Genomic DNA, 15844 nt, shown 5'->3' with positions numbered 1-15844 from the left:
TCAATCTTGAAAGGTCTTCCGCTGGACATCATTCATTTCTTAAATAGGCTATACGTTGCTCGTACAATGTAACCCGTGTACCTTTTTTTTAAATGTGATGTAGCGACCAATTTAGGAGAACCAGTATTTTAGAACTTACCACAGCAGGCATTTTGGTTGTTTCTTGATTTCCATGATGGTAGTTGAGCACCAGCACTGTCATGACCACAGAGAACGCTACCATGATCATGATGCACGCGAAATAAGTTCCTGTACGCGAGCGAATAAAACCACTGTTAGATTATATTTTGTAATCATACGCACAAAACGCAAACAGTTCTATCTACCCCCAGTCTATAGTATATGCTTACAAATACCTCGGACACATCGCGAACTTTATGGAGACAACAGAGTTGGAACCGCACTTCGCCCAAGACAACTGCACTACCGTATGGTTACAATCGTTGTCCAGTTTTAGCGAAATTGTTCAGTACGTAAGTTGCCTTACATGGTCCCACGAGACGTAACGTTTGCTCCTTAAAACGAGGCTTCTTTCTCCCAGCGGTATCAGAGATAAAAATTCTAGCTATATGTTTTTTTCAGCGACAACTCTAGCCACAGATTGTGGTTAACTGTGACGCTGCGTAATGTTTTTTTGCGAATGTCGCCTCGGCGTTCATATTAGTGCACGAGGGTGGGTTTAATCCCATCTGTTAAGACGGAAGGAACGCTACTCTCATATATGCATATAAAATTTAAAAAAAATAAGGACGCTGTTACTTTTCGGCATTATTTTTTAGCGACCAACACGTTTGTTTGTTGCATGCCAGCGACACTGAAATGTTCTAGAATGTGTGAATCAGCTGATCTTAAAACGCAGATGTGAAGTCGGGTACCCTTCACACTATAAACTCGGGTGACTCTACTCCCCCTTCAAGCACTGGGAGAGCCAATCGCTGGTAATCTACGAAGGGAACTCGGAAAATGACAGGGCTAAAAACATGTTCAACCCCCTTTACCATCCTTCCTCAAAGAAGAAAAAAAAAACACTCTGCACATTCTGCATTACGTACTCAAGTGAAACTCGTTGCCTCATAGTAGACCGCTTTTCATTTTTTTTTTTTTAGATCTAGACACAATTTATTTCCATAATTCGGCGAGCCCCCTACGTGAATTGCGCCAATGTGCTCTTCAAAGTGCTTTGCTGGTAAGCAGACCCTCCAGAGTTCTCAGAGAGTTCTACAAGGAGTACGTGACCTTTGACAACTTGGTTCTAGTTTGCGGGCAATAGTTCAACGGAATTTAGTATTAATCAAATGTTAGGATGCAGCCATATACCACAAAGCTGTTGCCACTTGATGGGGATGAATTTGAAGTGCCAACCACTAATTAAGCATTATTGTACATTGTACTGTGCAAGAATACTTAATTAATGGCTGGCATTTCAAAGTCATTCCGAGTAAAAGAAACCTAAAATGAAACCAAAAACAACATCTTGAGCGTTTTATAACATATCTCCACAGACTATACAAGCTATTTGTTTTGTATTTTATTACAGTTCTTTTGTGTTCATTACAATCCTCAATTTTACCATGCAGACGAAAAAAAAGAACACTAGCCGTTTGAAACCGAACTTTGCATAGAATGGTAGTTGAGATTCTGACTGCATATTATAGCTGGCCGCCAGTATACAGCTATGCCTTTTACATCTTTCAAATTTCCCGTAGGTCGATTTTCTCGCATTTGCACTCGAAAATGTCCGCTGTCGTCTCTTCTTTTTGCGTATCGAGCTAGAATGGCAGCAACTATCGCCTTATGCCAAGAAGTTGGGCGAATGACAAGAACAAAAATATTTATGTCGAGACCGAAAAGTTAAGTTTGCGTGAGCATAACGCATCAGCGTTCCACGTCAGAACGCCAAATTGATTTCTATGTCTGAACATGTTTCATGCCATGTCATTGACAAAGCTCATTCTTTTCAGTCTCCTAATTCTATGAATTGTGTTATAGTAAACTAGTGGACACAATCACCGCAGTATTTACACAGAGATTTACATTCGTTTCATTAAAGTTTAGCCATCCGCATTAACAAGTATGAACAAACTAGCTCTACAAAAACACGTAACGCAGATGTATCAGTAACTCACGGCGATTAGCTTATTGAATGATATGTGGGAAAATAGACGCGCGGGACTTTTATTGATATGCTATCATTTACACCCGGGACAAACATAATTATGCACTTCATTGCAGGTCTATATAAAATTTGTAGCGCACTTGCCCGGCTCTAATAAATTAAGTCATCATCAAATATTGTCAAAGCCTGCCATAGACATGCAATAACAATCTACTAAAAAGTGATGTCTATATATGGGGCCTATACAGTGTTTTTTTTTAATTTTATATCTTACACACTTGTGTACAACAAACAAAAAGCGCCATGAAACTGCATTAATGCGGTTTGCGCAGGTAAGTTATTGGACCTGGTGAACATTATATAGGGAAATATTCGGCATGATAAGTCGGGTATTTAATTAACTTTCCTTATTTAACCTCCGAATTATTGGAGACAAATATAATGTTCCGATGAGAAAATTTCTGAGCGTCATCGAAAACGACTAGAGTATATTCCAGCAAGATTTGAAGCGGTTGGGAAGCGTGTTGGTACCACGAAAGTCATCACACGTGCAACAGGTGCAACGCTACTGGGGCGAATGTGCGCCCGCACGGTTTACTCACCACAAGCATCCCGACAGTTACCCGAGTGGTAACGTTGGCGCACCGCTGAACCTCCCACGCACCTAGCATCCTTCTCAGGTTTACTGATTTAGTGATTTTCGATGACATTCAGCAAGTTTTTTTTTTTTTTCAGAATCGTAAATTATTTGCCCTAATAGAATTTTTTTAGGTATATATGATATACCTATCTTAAGTATTATCTCTCTATATTATGTCCTCTTGGTCGTATAACGCCCCTGCGCAATTCACATTGCTGTATCTTTCACAGCTGTTTTTAAGAACAGTTTCGTAAAGTAGAGGAAAACAACTTATATACACTTAAAATCACGGGGCCGATAACTGTTAAACTCTAGTGACTATAACCCCGTAACTCCGTGAATTCAGGCGGTTACTCAGGTTGACATCGAACCTCAGTCTTATACACTTCTGGCAGCTCAAGGACAGAGCAAACACAAGGAAACACACGGCACGCCATAATGGAGAGGGAAACAGAGGAAAAGCGCATTACAGCAACAGTAGGCGTGCAAAAAAGCCCATGCAGAAACGCCAGAGAACCTTGTGCGGCGGGAAAGCAGTGCATAGCGTGTTGTTTAGGTACACTATTTAGAGCTTCGTTTAAATGAGCGAAAGTCGATACTTAATTGCAAAGTTACAAAAAAGCGAGTCACATCAAGCTCCTACACCGAGTTTCGTGAGCGGAACGCTCATGTGCTTTTGCATCCGGGAAAAATAGAAACTAGAAGGGTCGAATTGACCCGACTTCCCAGGAGTTTACGAAATGATAATGATAACATTAATAAACACGCGAGCTGGCTTAAGCTAAGCCTAGTTAAAAATAAGAACCATTTGAGTCATCTCCTCTTTTATCTATTTATGAGAGGGTAATTGTGTCCAATTCCCAGCGTTGCTTAGCTTGCCAGCAATGGTTCTTGCTTTTTAATATTTTGTATTGCGATTCTTTCACGTTATGACCAGGGATTCATAATATGAATGGCAAGTGTGACGGAAGTTGCACTAACGAGCAGGATTTTGAATGGAGCTTAAGAAAGCCAAACAAAACCATTTCTTTTATTTGTTGATTGTCTTCGTGCTATATGGTTTGGCAAAAGGGGGAACATTTATGGTTATTTGTGACAAATAGTATTTGATTAGTATTTTTATCCTATGTATCAACGTACCAGTAGATTGCCGCCAAACTTGAAATCGCAAGACAAATAGATACCTTGAACACAATACTTCAATTGTAATAAAACAAAGATAAAAAATTTGGCTTTAAAAAAAAAACGAAAACAAATGCGTATTTTAAGGTTCCTCCAAGTAAATTATCTATTGAAAATCATTACTGTTTGGAAGTCATAACACATGCTTATAAAACAAATGTTTTAAATGAGGGCTGATCCAGCAATGAAATATGCTTTAAACTATTCGTTTTTGTCTTTCGCTCCAACGAATTTAAATTATATTAACACATATTTGTTTTCCAACATAAGTCTGCATTTTTGGATTCGCTGAATAATGTAATACGAATATTTTTATATTGCATAATTTCTTCTTCGAGAGGCTACGTTAATTTTGACTATACACCGACTTCGTACCTAAGTTTATATACATATCTCCTGGAACGAAAAATATATACAAAATAAATTTCATATTTTCTATAAGCATGGACTTTATCCCGAGTGTAAAGTTTAAGAAACAAACTGGGGCTTAAAAATATTTTAACTCTTGACGCAACGCAAGAACTTAAAGTAACCTATATTGATACTTCTCGTGCCAAAAAAAAAACAGTGCAGATAAAAAAAAAAAGCGTTACCGATCGTTGTTTAATAACGCACTTTGGTGGTACTCAAGTTTTATGGATCATATTTCCTTGTTTACAGCGGAAGTTTGGGCACGGAGGCAAGCGCAAGAGTTACTAGAGGCGTACATGCAGCAAATATCGACTTGAAGGCGTGTTGGCTGCCGTACACTTCGACCTATCCAGCTGAAGGATAAGAAAAAAAATTCTCAAAGAAGTTTTGTGGGATTAGGTCGTCGAAATTTAGATAAATTTAAAGCAGGAATTTACAAGTGAGCGAAGCACGCCAGAAAAGCTTGGTTTACATTAAATGAACCTCTCCAAGCGTGAATTCTTAAAACCAAGGGCTTTAACTCGATAGGTTGGTATTTTTCTCGTTACGTCAGTCAAATATATTAGATTTACGTAACCATGTTCATTTATGCTAACGCCTCGGTTATATTAAATTATCGAGAGCATTTATTAGTCCGCCTCAATCGGCAATTTCTGGGCAGTGGATGGGAATTGGTCAAAGAGCGACATGGAGCCACGAGTTTGAAAGTATTGGGTTTATGTTCTGTGCACATTTTGGAACTTGCATATTATTTTCTTAAATTCTTCGAATGCAGAGTGATGTACCAAAAATTGCGCGGTAGGCGACAATAGATATTTAACCTCGCGCTTTACCTTTTGCTATGAATACCCGTGAGCTTTTTTCTACCGTGTAAAGTGGCATAGTTTTCATTATTAAATTTAAAACAAACTGTTGCACTTTTCAACCGAACGCCAAATCATTTGAATGAAAATAACAAAATAAGGCACTTAAATCGAACTGGTAAGTACTTAAGAGCTCTTGGCATTAATTCATAGTTTGTATCTTATCCCCACAAAAATTCCACGGATGGCTTGGAGTATGGCGCTCTAATAAAAGCCAGTAAACTAAAGAAATTCTTTAAGAAACTGTTTTCAATTTAGGTAACTAGCCTAATATGGCTATTTACTGCCATTTTTTGTATATCCCTTCTTTGGAAGTTATGGGAAAGATTTTATTTTACGGTTAGGACCATGCAGTTTAGCAAACGTTTACGTATATAGAAGATCAAATGACGTGCCCTAAAATCACACCAAGTGTCACTGCAAACTATGTACGCCTGCGAGCGTAAATAGATATTTACACTGAAAATAACCCGCCGATTAGATATTTTTTTAGCTCATAGATTAGCACGAAAAGAAAAGGTCAAGTAGACATTGGCTATTACAACACAGTCATGAATGCTACCTCGGCACCTAAACAGTAAATGCATAAGCAGTGTTACAATTGAAATTATAAGTACAACTCTTCAAAATTAGAGTCATAATTGAAAGTAGAAATATGTACTTTTTTGGAGCTCGTATTAATTAGAATTATAGTTTATTCTAGTGCGGGCGCGAATTTATCGTAATTCAGATTTAAAGTGCATGTAGGGAAGGGAAGGACGCAGGCAGGAGTGTCACAAGTGAAAAATATCTCAAGAAAAAAAATTAATACAGCGAGCGAACACTCGGCTCGAAATACGTGATACGATCTGCACAGTGCATACACTCAAAACTTCGCTCCAGAACAAACAAACAAAAAGAAAAAAGAAAAAAAAAAAGAAAAAGTTAAACGCGTAAGCTCACAGGACGACACTGAGTCGCACCTAAGAGAGGCAGGACGTCTGACGTGACCGGCGTTTTGTCGGATATGATCAGCACGAAGACCATCAACGACAGAAGAATGGTGACCCCTGCAAAAGCGGGTAACGGCTTGCCGTCAAATCACATGACTGTCGTCGTCTTTGTGCTTTTGCTCTGACGGGTTAAACGAGTCACGAACAGTGAACGCGCCGTGGTTTTTAGCTTTCTTTTGATTGGTTGAGCCGGTCGCAAGCAGTAATTCCTGATTACTTTAGCCGGTCGTAAGCACTAATTCCTGATTAGTTTAGCCGGTCGTGAGCACTAATTCCTGATTAGTTTAGCCGGTCGCAAGCACTAATTTCTGATTGGTTTAGCCAGCCGCAAGCACTAATTCTGATATGTTTAGCCGATCCCAAGCACTAAATCTTAATTGGTTTAGCGGGTCGCAAGCACACAAAAACGACAAGCGCCGTGACGGTGCATTTTCGACTCTGCTTGATTGGTTTCATCTATTCGTATACCTTCGGCTGCTCTCAATTAGCTTGAAACGGAATATAGACAGTAATCTCTGTGGCGGTACATAATGGTAGTAGAATATTCTGCATGATTAGAGGGACTGTCTCAATCGGCAGCACTCAAGTTATCTTCGTGTACGAAGTTTGTATGTTTAAAACAAGTTTTCTAACCCACTTTGCAAATTTAGGAACGGCCAAGTGTCTAGAAAACCGAAACGTGGCACAAAAGTATTCCTAAAGCAGAATTTCATTTTCCTTTGAGCCTAACCATAAATGGAACGTCCCCGCGGGAATTTTCTGGAGGTAGAATAGTCGGTCGCGTTGGACATGCGCAACCTCTCACGGGAATCGAAGGGCCTCTCGGTGCCCCGCACGAGAGGATTGCTACGTCTGAATTCGGCTGTTACGTGCGTGTGTGGGATACTGAACGAGATGTAGACATTGAACGATCTCCGTGGGAATGCTCTGACCTCAGAACAGCTATTTCTTGTTTTGCAATCGTTCACCGTATCAGGAACGTTATGATTATTTGTGTTGCCGCGTCGCATTTTGTAAATTTCTCAGCGTTCGAAACAGGACATATATATATATATATATATATATATATATATATATATATATATATATATATATATATATATATATATATATATCGGGCATGGTGGTGGGAGGCCGAAGGCGTGTGTATATAACTGAGAAGGAAAAACCCTTGGTGAAAACAGCAACAACGGACGATTTTTTTTTTTGATGTTTCGGCCGGACTCCGGCCTTCTGACTATATATATATATAGTGGAGTTTAAACTACGACGTGCCTAATGTAATATTCGGAACTTTTCCGCTGCGCCTATCGAGCTGCGCGATACCTTCAGAAGGAAACGAGTTGAAATCTCGAGCAACGTATTTTTAAATCGCCCAAACTAAACCGTGACCTTTTAATACTGCTGAACAAGAAATCGAGACTAGAGTGTCCCCCCCCCCCCCCCCCCCCCCCCCGAAAAACTTGTCTTTCTAATAGTCCTCATTAACATACCATCTAAATACATCCTACGTCTATTTGGATGCTGTAAGGGTTCTGGGAAAGACGGCTGGTTTCTCAATCGGCCGGGCGACGGTCGCCTTGTCCGGCGGCGTGTATGATGCTCCCTCCCCGGTCGTTTTGTGTAGTTTTGTTTTTCTAATGGGAGACCGCGTGGGCCTTTCTGCCGACGCGGCCCCCCTGGAGAGCGTCTTCCTGTGTCTCCCCCATCGGGATGACCCCTCGGGAAGAGATGTTGTTTTTTTATTTTGAATCTGGAGGCTTGCGCATTCTACGGGGCTTCTTGGGTTTCAACCTGGGGGTTCCGGAGAGGCGCCGCTATGTCTGCAACGGGATGCACGGACGAAGTTACGGAGCTGTAGGCTGTAGTCCGTTGGCAAGTTAACGAATGTGTACCGACGCCCTTGCCAACTATTGGACGGTCGATATCACGTGGCTCCAGCAAAGCTTTGAAATGATTGGTTGATCCTCGCCCGAGAGTGAGGGGGTCAGCGTCTTCAAAAGTCCGTGACGGGGGAGAGAGAAGCCCCTTTTTTCTGGCTTGGACTTGGACTAATTTGGAGGACGGGAATTCCCTTTGCTTTGTATATACTGTGTACAATAGCTCGTCACGTCTAAATAAACAGTTCAGACGAAGTCCTCCCGCATCTGTCGCACTCTTCTGATCACCCACCGAACAAAGCTCATCAAACGATTGGCCCCGCAAGACACCGCCGGGCAGTCATCATCTATTCAACCAAGGGACGAACCTTTACTGATGCGATTTCCAAAGTCCAGATCCGTTGGGTTCCAGTCGATCATAAAGAATTCTTAAGACGGATAATTAGCATCTATGACTTGAAATGACTCTTCTATTGTTTTGTCCTGCTCAAGCACAAACCTCACAGTTCACGACTAAGGAAATAGTAGTGGAACTACTACCGTAAAATCACCAATAAGCGCGCACCCATGGTGAAAAAAAAAGGAAAAAGTATGAGGCAGGCAAGATCTTGAAAGTGGGCGTTCGTTCGGGACCTTAAGTTACTTCAACGATAACTATATGTTGAAATGCAATCTTCTCTACCATCTGCATTTTAATTGCGTATTGTATAGGCGGAAGTTAGTACCTTCCGCAAGGAGCTTTGCCGTAAGTTTGCAAATCAGCGAAAAAAACTAAATATGTCGTAAATGCACCACATGTAGCCTTTAAATTAGTTTAGGGCAGACGGAAGCCTACCAATGTTTTCGTTCCATACAATGTAGGCCTCTTTTGAGCTACTTTTTGCCAGAGGCCATGACACTCATACATTATACCGGGTGTTTAACCGAACATAGGTCAAATTATTGTTTGGGTGAAAACTGCGCATTGCACAGAAATAAGATCCGTGCAGTGAGGCTGAATGTCAACAAGGCTGTTTATTGAGGTGCAAAGTGTTTAGGATAATCAAGGTTATAATCATATTTGAAGGATTAGCTTCTTTTTTGTTACCAAAAATGAACATATCGGTCGAATTAGAAACTTAGCAGAATCGTCGAAAGCTACGAAATCGGTCAATTTAGCAATATTTGTAGCGCCTGCCTTGTGTTTCTAGTTCTTGAAAATGCATTCGACTTTGACGCCCTAGCATGATTTTTTTGTTTCTCATCACCCGCACGTTCGCTTCGCCACCCTTGCTCCTGCAGCACACACTGCAATTTTTCCTCACCCCCACGCCTTCCTCGCGCTTCAAGTATTTCTAAAATTGACTGATTAAGTCGTTTCCGGTAACACTGAGCAAGTTTCTAATTCGAGCCATAGGTTGATATTTACTAACAAAAAAAAAAAAAAAAAAGGTGAGTATTGTGAGCGAGCTACTAGTGCCACCTACCACGGCCCGCTCTTTTAACCCTTACCGTCAAGCCTGGCCGAACAAGTGTTCCGGCCTGCTCTCTCTTTTGGCGCGACCAAGCCATGTGGCGCGTCAGCGCCTCGTTCCTTTTCTTAGTTATTGAAAGTTAATAAACCTTTATTCGATTGTTTGGCCCCGCCCTCGCCTCATCGCCTTACGCCTCGCCTGGCCGACGCCCGGTCGTAGTCCTCACAATTGGCGCAGTCGACGTCGCTACCTGCCCGCCTGGAACCTCAAACCTGCCTCCGCCATTACCGCATCGCGACCGCCATGCCGCTCATCTCATGGGATCAAGCGACGCCAGAGGACTTGGAGACGTTTACAAGTACGTTTTTACGCTCCGAGGCCGAACGCCGAGGCTTGGACGCCTCTGGAACCAAGTCCGAGTTAATTGATCGAATCATCCAGGACATCCGCGTCCGCGAAAGTGCGAAGGAACCCGAAGTTGTTCGATCTGTCGACGACATTGGCACTTTACAAGTTGAGCAGCAAGCTACATCTCCTCCGTCACAAGTCCCCAGCGATCTTGTTGCAACCTTGGCAACCTGCCTTGAGCAGAACACTAGGATTTTGGCTCGAATGCAAGAGTCCTTCGCCCTGAGACCGACCCAATTGACAACGCTACCCGACTTGTCGCAAACCCTCCCAGTGTTTGACGACTCAAAACAGCTGTCCTCACGTCGCTGGATTGAGGAATTGGAGCGAGCCCAAAAGCTCGCATCCTGGAACGACGACGCCCTGCGCGCTATCGCCCAAGGTAAACTGCGCGGAACCCCCAAAAACTGGCACCTCGCATGCGGCGACGCTTTCCCTACTTGGCCGTCATGGCGTGCAGCATTTCTAGACAGTTCAACGACGACCTAACGCTCATCGAATGGCAAGTGAAGCTGACCGAGTGTCTACAGTTAAAGAACCAGACTCGGCATGCGTATACATTCGCCAAACTGCAAATCCTCGCTCGAAGTCCCATCCAACTGGCAGACAAGCAACGAATTGAAAACCTTCTACAACGACTTCGTGACGATCACCTCGTCTCCGCCATCGCCACCCAGAGACCCGCAACGGTCGACGAGTTTATTGCAATCGCTACCGACCTGGACAACGCTGCATTGCACATCAAGCGAGCTCGACCAGACAAGATATCTGGATTCCAGACAGACCAAAGCCCCCGCGCACCTTCGACACCGTCAACCTCCGAGAAGAGTGCACCGCTGCAACCCCGTCCCAACTATACATCAAGACAGCAGCGCTCCAGATCCCTCTCTGCAGAAGAGCAGACTGCTCGATACGATGCCATATAACAGAAGTATGGTGTCGCAGCCTTTCGTCCTGGGCAGAATTTGGAAGAAGCCGTGTGTTTCCACTGTCGCCAAAAGGGACATCTCGCGTCCAAATGCCCATCCAAGTCATCTGCTGCGACAACCACTTTGCCCAAAGCGCCAGCACTTCATAGCAGCCCTGCTGAGACGCTTGATGGTTCGCAAGTGCAATGTGCTCTTGTGACTGCCACCATCGCAGGTATTGGCCAAGTTGATGCGTTCCCTGAAAGTGGATCCAAGGTGACACTATTGTCCCGTGAGCTCGTCAGCTCTGTGCCCCTTCTACCTTGGACTCGAGCACCCCTTATTGTAGTTGGAGGAACGTCAGTTATCCCAGCTGGTGCCATCTGTCTGAAAATTTCCGTTGGCCCAGTCACTGGAGTTGTCGAAGCCGCAGCCCTTGACCGCAACGCCCTCCCAGTGATCTTGGGTGAAGACTAGTTTTTCTCCAGCCAAGCACAGTTAATCTTCCAGCCACCCAGCCCCACCGAAAACTACCATGCCCCAACTGGGACAAGCATTCAGTGCCATGAACGGTTGCTTCCTCGGATGGCAAATGCTGTAATGCTGCAAGCTTCAGCTTTCCGTCACTGTGTCCATGGACACCACAGCCCAGCGGGGCTACAGCAGCTTCCTTTACCAGGCCCAGACCAGCCCTTGTGGGCCGCATTGACAGCCGAGCCACAGCCCAAGCACACAGCGCCCCCAACAGTGGATGTCTGCATTGACCCAGCCCTGCCTGCAGCGCAAGTAGGGAGCCATCTGTTAGACCCACAGAAGACGAAGCTCTCAACCTTGTTGTCCAAGCATGCAGATGTGTTCGCCCACGGGGAAGACGATGTTGGCTTGTACGAGGGCGTGGAACATGCGATAGATCTGCTTCCAGATGCAGCTCCCTATAGCCGGTCTCCGTACCGCTATGCTGCTGAAGACCGTCGTTTCCTCGAATAACAGACAAAATCGCTCCTTCGCCAGGGCATCATCCTCCCATCTACGGGCCCATGGGCCTTCCCAGTGGTGGTTGTCACCAGAGGTACAAAGAAACGTCTCTGTGTCAACTATGTGCCCCTCAACAAGATGACTATCAGTGTCATTCAACCTCTCCCCCACGCTGACGATATCATGGACGATATCGCAAACTCTTCGTACTTCGCTTGTCTTGACCTGAAATTTGCATACTGGCAGGTTCGTGTCCGCTCGGAAGATCGTGAGAAGACGGCCTTTGTGACTCATCATGGAACATTCATGTGGACTCGTATGCCTTTTGGACTTAAGAATGCGCCATCGACGTTTCAACGTGCCATGCACTCCATCTTGTCCGATTTGAAGCCATATTGATCACAGTGCGGCGTGCGAGTCTACCTGGAAGACGTCCTGATCTTCGCTCCCACTTTTGACGAGTTTCTGAAACTCCTTGACGACGTCTTTCGCCTCCTTCGCACCAGTGGATTCAAAGTGTCGCTGGAAAGTGCAGGTTTGCCCTGGAAGCCATCAAGTTTCTCGGTTTTATCCTGAGCAAGAATGGAAAGCATCCAGACCCAGCCAAAGTTGATGCGATTCTGCGATTCCCCCGCCCTACGAACAGCAAAGCTGTTTTGCCCTGGCTCCAGACGGCCAACTTCTTCCGTCGCTTTGTCAAGGATTTCTCAAAAATTGCAGCACCACTCCAAAGTATCATTCGGTCTCAAGAGTTCACTTGGACTCACGCTTGTGATGACGCCTTCGAGAAGATCCGGAAGGCACTGACAGAGGCACCTCTTCTTGGTCACTTCGATCCAGACGCCCCAACCACTGTGACAACAGATGCATCGGGAACAGTAGTTGGTGCTGTGCTTTCCCAGAAACAGCAAGGCAAGGAAACTGTCATTGAGTACGCAAGTCGAGCACTCACTGCCGACGAAAAGAAGTTGCACAGCAACGTTTGGGAGTGTATCGGCGTGCACTGGGCAGTCACCATCAAGTTTCGCCACTATTTACTTGGGAAGAAATTCTCTCTCCTTACTGACAACTGGACTGTTGCATGCCTCACCACAAACATTCGACCCTCTTGCCGTTTCACCACCATGTTGATGGATCTCACCGAGTTTGAATTTACAGTAAAGCATCACCCTGGTCGCCAAAACGTGGTTGCTGACATGCTTTTCCGGCTGTCCGCAGCAGTTCTCAATCAGCCACAGACATTGGCATCGATGCAAGCAGAAGACCCACAGTGCCAAGCTCTGCGTCGTAGCCTTTCGTCTTCAGAGCAGCGGCACACACACCTTGTGGTCAATGATGATGTCCTCTACTATACCGACGAGGCCACAGGAGTACGAACCATCGTTGTTCCTGCCAAGATGCGTCAGGCAGTACTAGAACTGGTTCACGACGGTGCAGGCCACATGGACATCGCTCGAACACTAGCCAAAGCACGAGAACGGAACTGGTGGCCAGACCTCTCTGCCGCAGTAGCCCGTTATGTGACAGCCTGCCAGATCTGCCAGAGCAGCAATCGCCCTGTGTCTAAAGGAGTGGGAAAAATGGGACTGATGCCCATTTCGGATGTTCCATTCGCGATGATCGCTATCGACCACGTCTCGATGCCAGCAACGCCCACCAAGAAGTACTTACTAAACGTGATTGACTTTGGAACCCGTTTTATTGTTCCAGCAGTGTTGTCTTCGACCTCAACCAAGGACGTTCTGACGCACTTGCAGTCCGTGTTCCTCAAGTTTGGATGTCCCGATGACTGCCTCTGCGACCATGGTTCAGCCTTTGAATCCCACCAGTTCACACAGTTCATGAACTTACATGGTGTGAGGATTCACTACTCGGTTGCATACCGAGCAGCCAGTAACGGCCTCGTTGAAAGAAGTAACGGGACTTTAGTTGCAGTGCTTCGTAAGCTGTGCACAAAGGACCCGTCATCCTGGGACAAGAAGCTCGAAGAAGCTGCGTTTGCTGTCAACTGCACCTATAGTGCAAGCACTCGTTTTTCCCCATTTGAACTCCTTTTTGGGTATGTTCCAAAGCTCCCCCGCCAATGTCATCGTCCCGTTGAAGCCAAAACTCTTCAAGATCGCCTCCTAACGCTGTCGGAGCACCGCAGTACCGCTGCCAGCAACACCGAAGAGGCCCAAGAAAAACGCAAGGCAGCCTACGACCAAGCTCACAGATATCATTCCTTCCGCATCGGTCAGTTTGTATGGGTTCGACGCCAGGAGCCCATTACTGACGGCACAAAGAAGCTAGCCCCTAAGTTCAAAGGAGTCTACCAGATCATTGACCAGAAGACCCCGGTGACATTCGTGGTGTCCCATATCACAGGACAAGGGCCCCACAATCGGATCCGTGAACGGTTGGTCCATGTCTCCCAACTGAAGCCGTACATCCCACCATATGTCGAACCCTACCTCATGAACGACCAGACCGCCTCCGTCCCTGAAGCTGCCAGTTCTCCAGATGCCCTTGGGAGCGTCTTGCCTGCCTGTCCAACAGCCAGTGTTGACCCCGAGCTTCCATCCCCTGGACTTAGCCCTTCTAGACCCCAACGAGCAAGACGACCACCCGACTACCTGGCGGACTATTACTTATCAGATTGAAGATTTTTGTGCTGTGCAGACCAAAGGGACTTGGTCTTGTTAAAAAGGGGCCGGATGTGAGCGAGCTACTAGCGCCACCTACCACGGCCCGCTCTTTTAACCCTTACCGTCAAGCCTGGCCGAACAAGTGTTCCGGCCTGCTCTCTGTTTTGGCGCGACCAAGCCATGTGGCGCGTCAGCGCCTCGTTCCTTTTCTTAGTTATTGCCAGTTAATAAACCTTTATTCGATTGTTTGGCCCCACCCTCGCCTCATCGCCTTACGCCTCGCCTGGCCGACGCCCGGTCGTAGTCCTCACAGTATACAGTGATAATTAAAAATTTCATTTGTCTGAAAGTCTATGCACCACACTAAACAGTGACGAATAAAGCACCGATCGTTTTTTTCTTCTCAGGGCAGTTTTCGTGGGAAAAGTATGACCGATGTTCGCTTAAACATACGGTAAAATAAAGGTGAAAAAAAAAAGAATGTAACTTTTCTCGGAAATATTTTTTCCTTGTCAGCGTCCCATTAAATATATTTACATGGAGAGTGTTAAACCCTAAGTTTTATGTTTAACAACTGATTATGTCAAAGTGCTCTTCGGTGTCTCTTTGCGCCGCTGCTAATTTCTCTGGGAAGTCTTCAAAATTTCGATGGTATGTCATACACATGATTGTGATATTTTTTTGTTTTTTATAAAAGTAAAAATTAAAAAAAAAAGTTATTACAGAATTTTTTTTTATTTTAATTTAGCTTGAGTTGACTGTAATGGTTATAACGGCATTTAGACATCGCTCGTGCCAACACTTACAGCATCTTTCTTGAGGATCTTGAGATCTTGGGGAAGTAAAACTAAAAAATCCGTACAGCCTACTTTCTGTGGCTACTTTTTAGTAGCCCCAGTCTCAAACAACGCCTATAATACGCGTTGTTTGAGACTATCGCGACAATGGCATCACCACGGGAACGCCAAAATTTTGTTTTCACCCGCTTTTGATTTTGTCTATTCCGAATCTTACTCATTAAAATGATATCTTCTCAGGGACATTGTATCTTGCAGACCAGGGAACGAGAGGTAGTAATAGGAGTGGCGTGATAATTGGCGACGAAACACGAGAACTATTCTAGGGATTAAAAGCACCCGAAACGCGATACGTGCCCCGGAAGGCCATTAAATTAACAAAAGCTGCGCTTTACGACCGCGCCCATTAGCGGATATTTTTAAAATCATGTATTAATGGCATCCTTAGCCTCCTCATAAAAAAAAAAAACCTTATGACTCAGCCGAATCCTGGACATCCGCCCTCAATGATGTGCCTTTTTAAGCGGCCAATCAATAATTTTATAGATTTGATGCACGAAAAAAAAAAAAAAGAACGAGAATAGAACGGGA

The 15844-nt window shown here is 44.7% G+C and overlaps 1 protein-coding gene across 1 annotated transcript in view; it reads right to left on the bottom strand.

Annotated features, from left to right (window-relative positions):
• The window catches only part of LOC120840960 (neuronal acetylcholine receptor subunit alpha-7-like), a 122631-nt gene continuing 106787 nt past the window's right edge, over positions 1–15844 (bottom strand). Inside the window, exons 7-9 of the mRNA XM_040211770.1 lie at positions 6175–6261; positions 140–249; positions 1–21 (exon numbers count right to left, since the gene is read on the bottom strand). Of these exons, the coding sequence (XP_040067704.1) occupies positions 1–21; positions 140–249; positions 6175–6261 (218 nt within the window). The remainder of the gene's footprint in view (positions 22–139; positions 250–6174; positions 6262–15844) is intronic.

This window comes from Ixodes scapularis, unplaced genomic scaffold (genome assembly GCF_016920785.2).
Source record: "Ixodes scapularis isolate PalLabHiFi unplaced genomic scaffold, ASM1692078v2 PGA_scaffold1__304_contigs__length_218370807, whole genome shotgun sequence".
Taxonomy (NCBI): Eukaryota; Metazoa; Arthropoda; class Arachnida; order Ixodida; family Ixodidae; genus Ixodes; species Ixodes scapularis.
The sequence above is the reverse complement of the archived record's forward strand: the minus strand, read 5'-3'. Positions and strand labels throughout refer to the sequence as shown.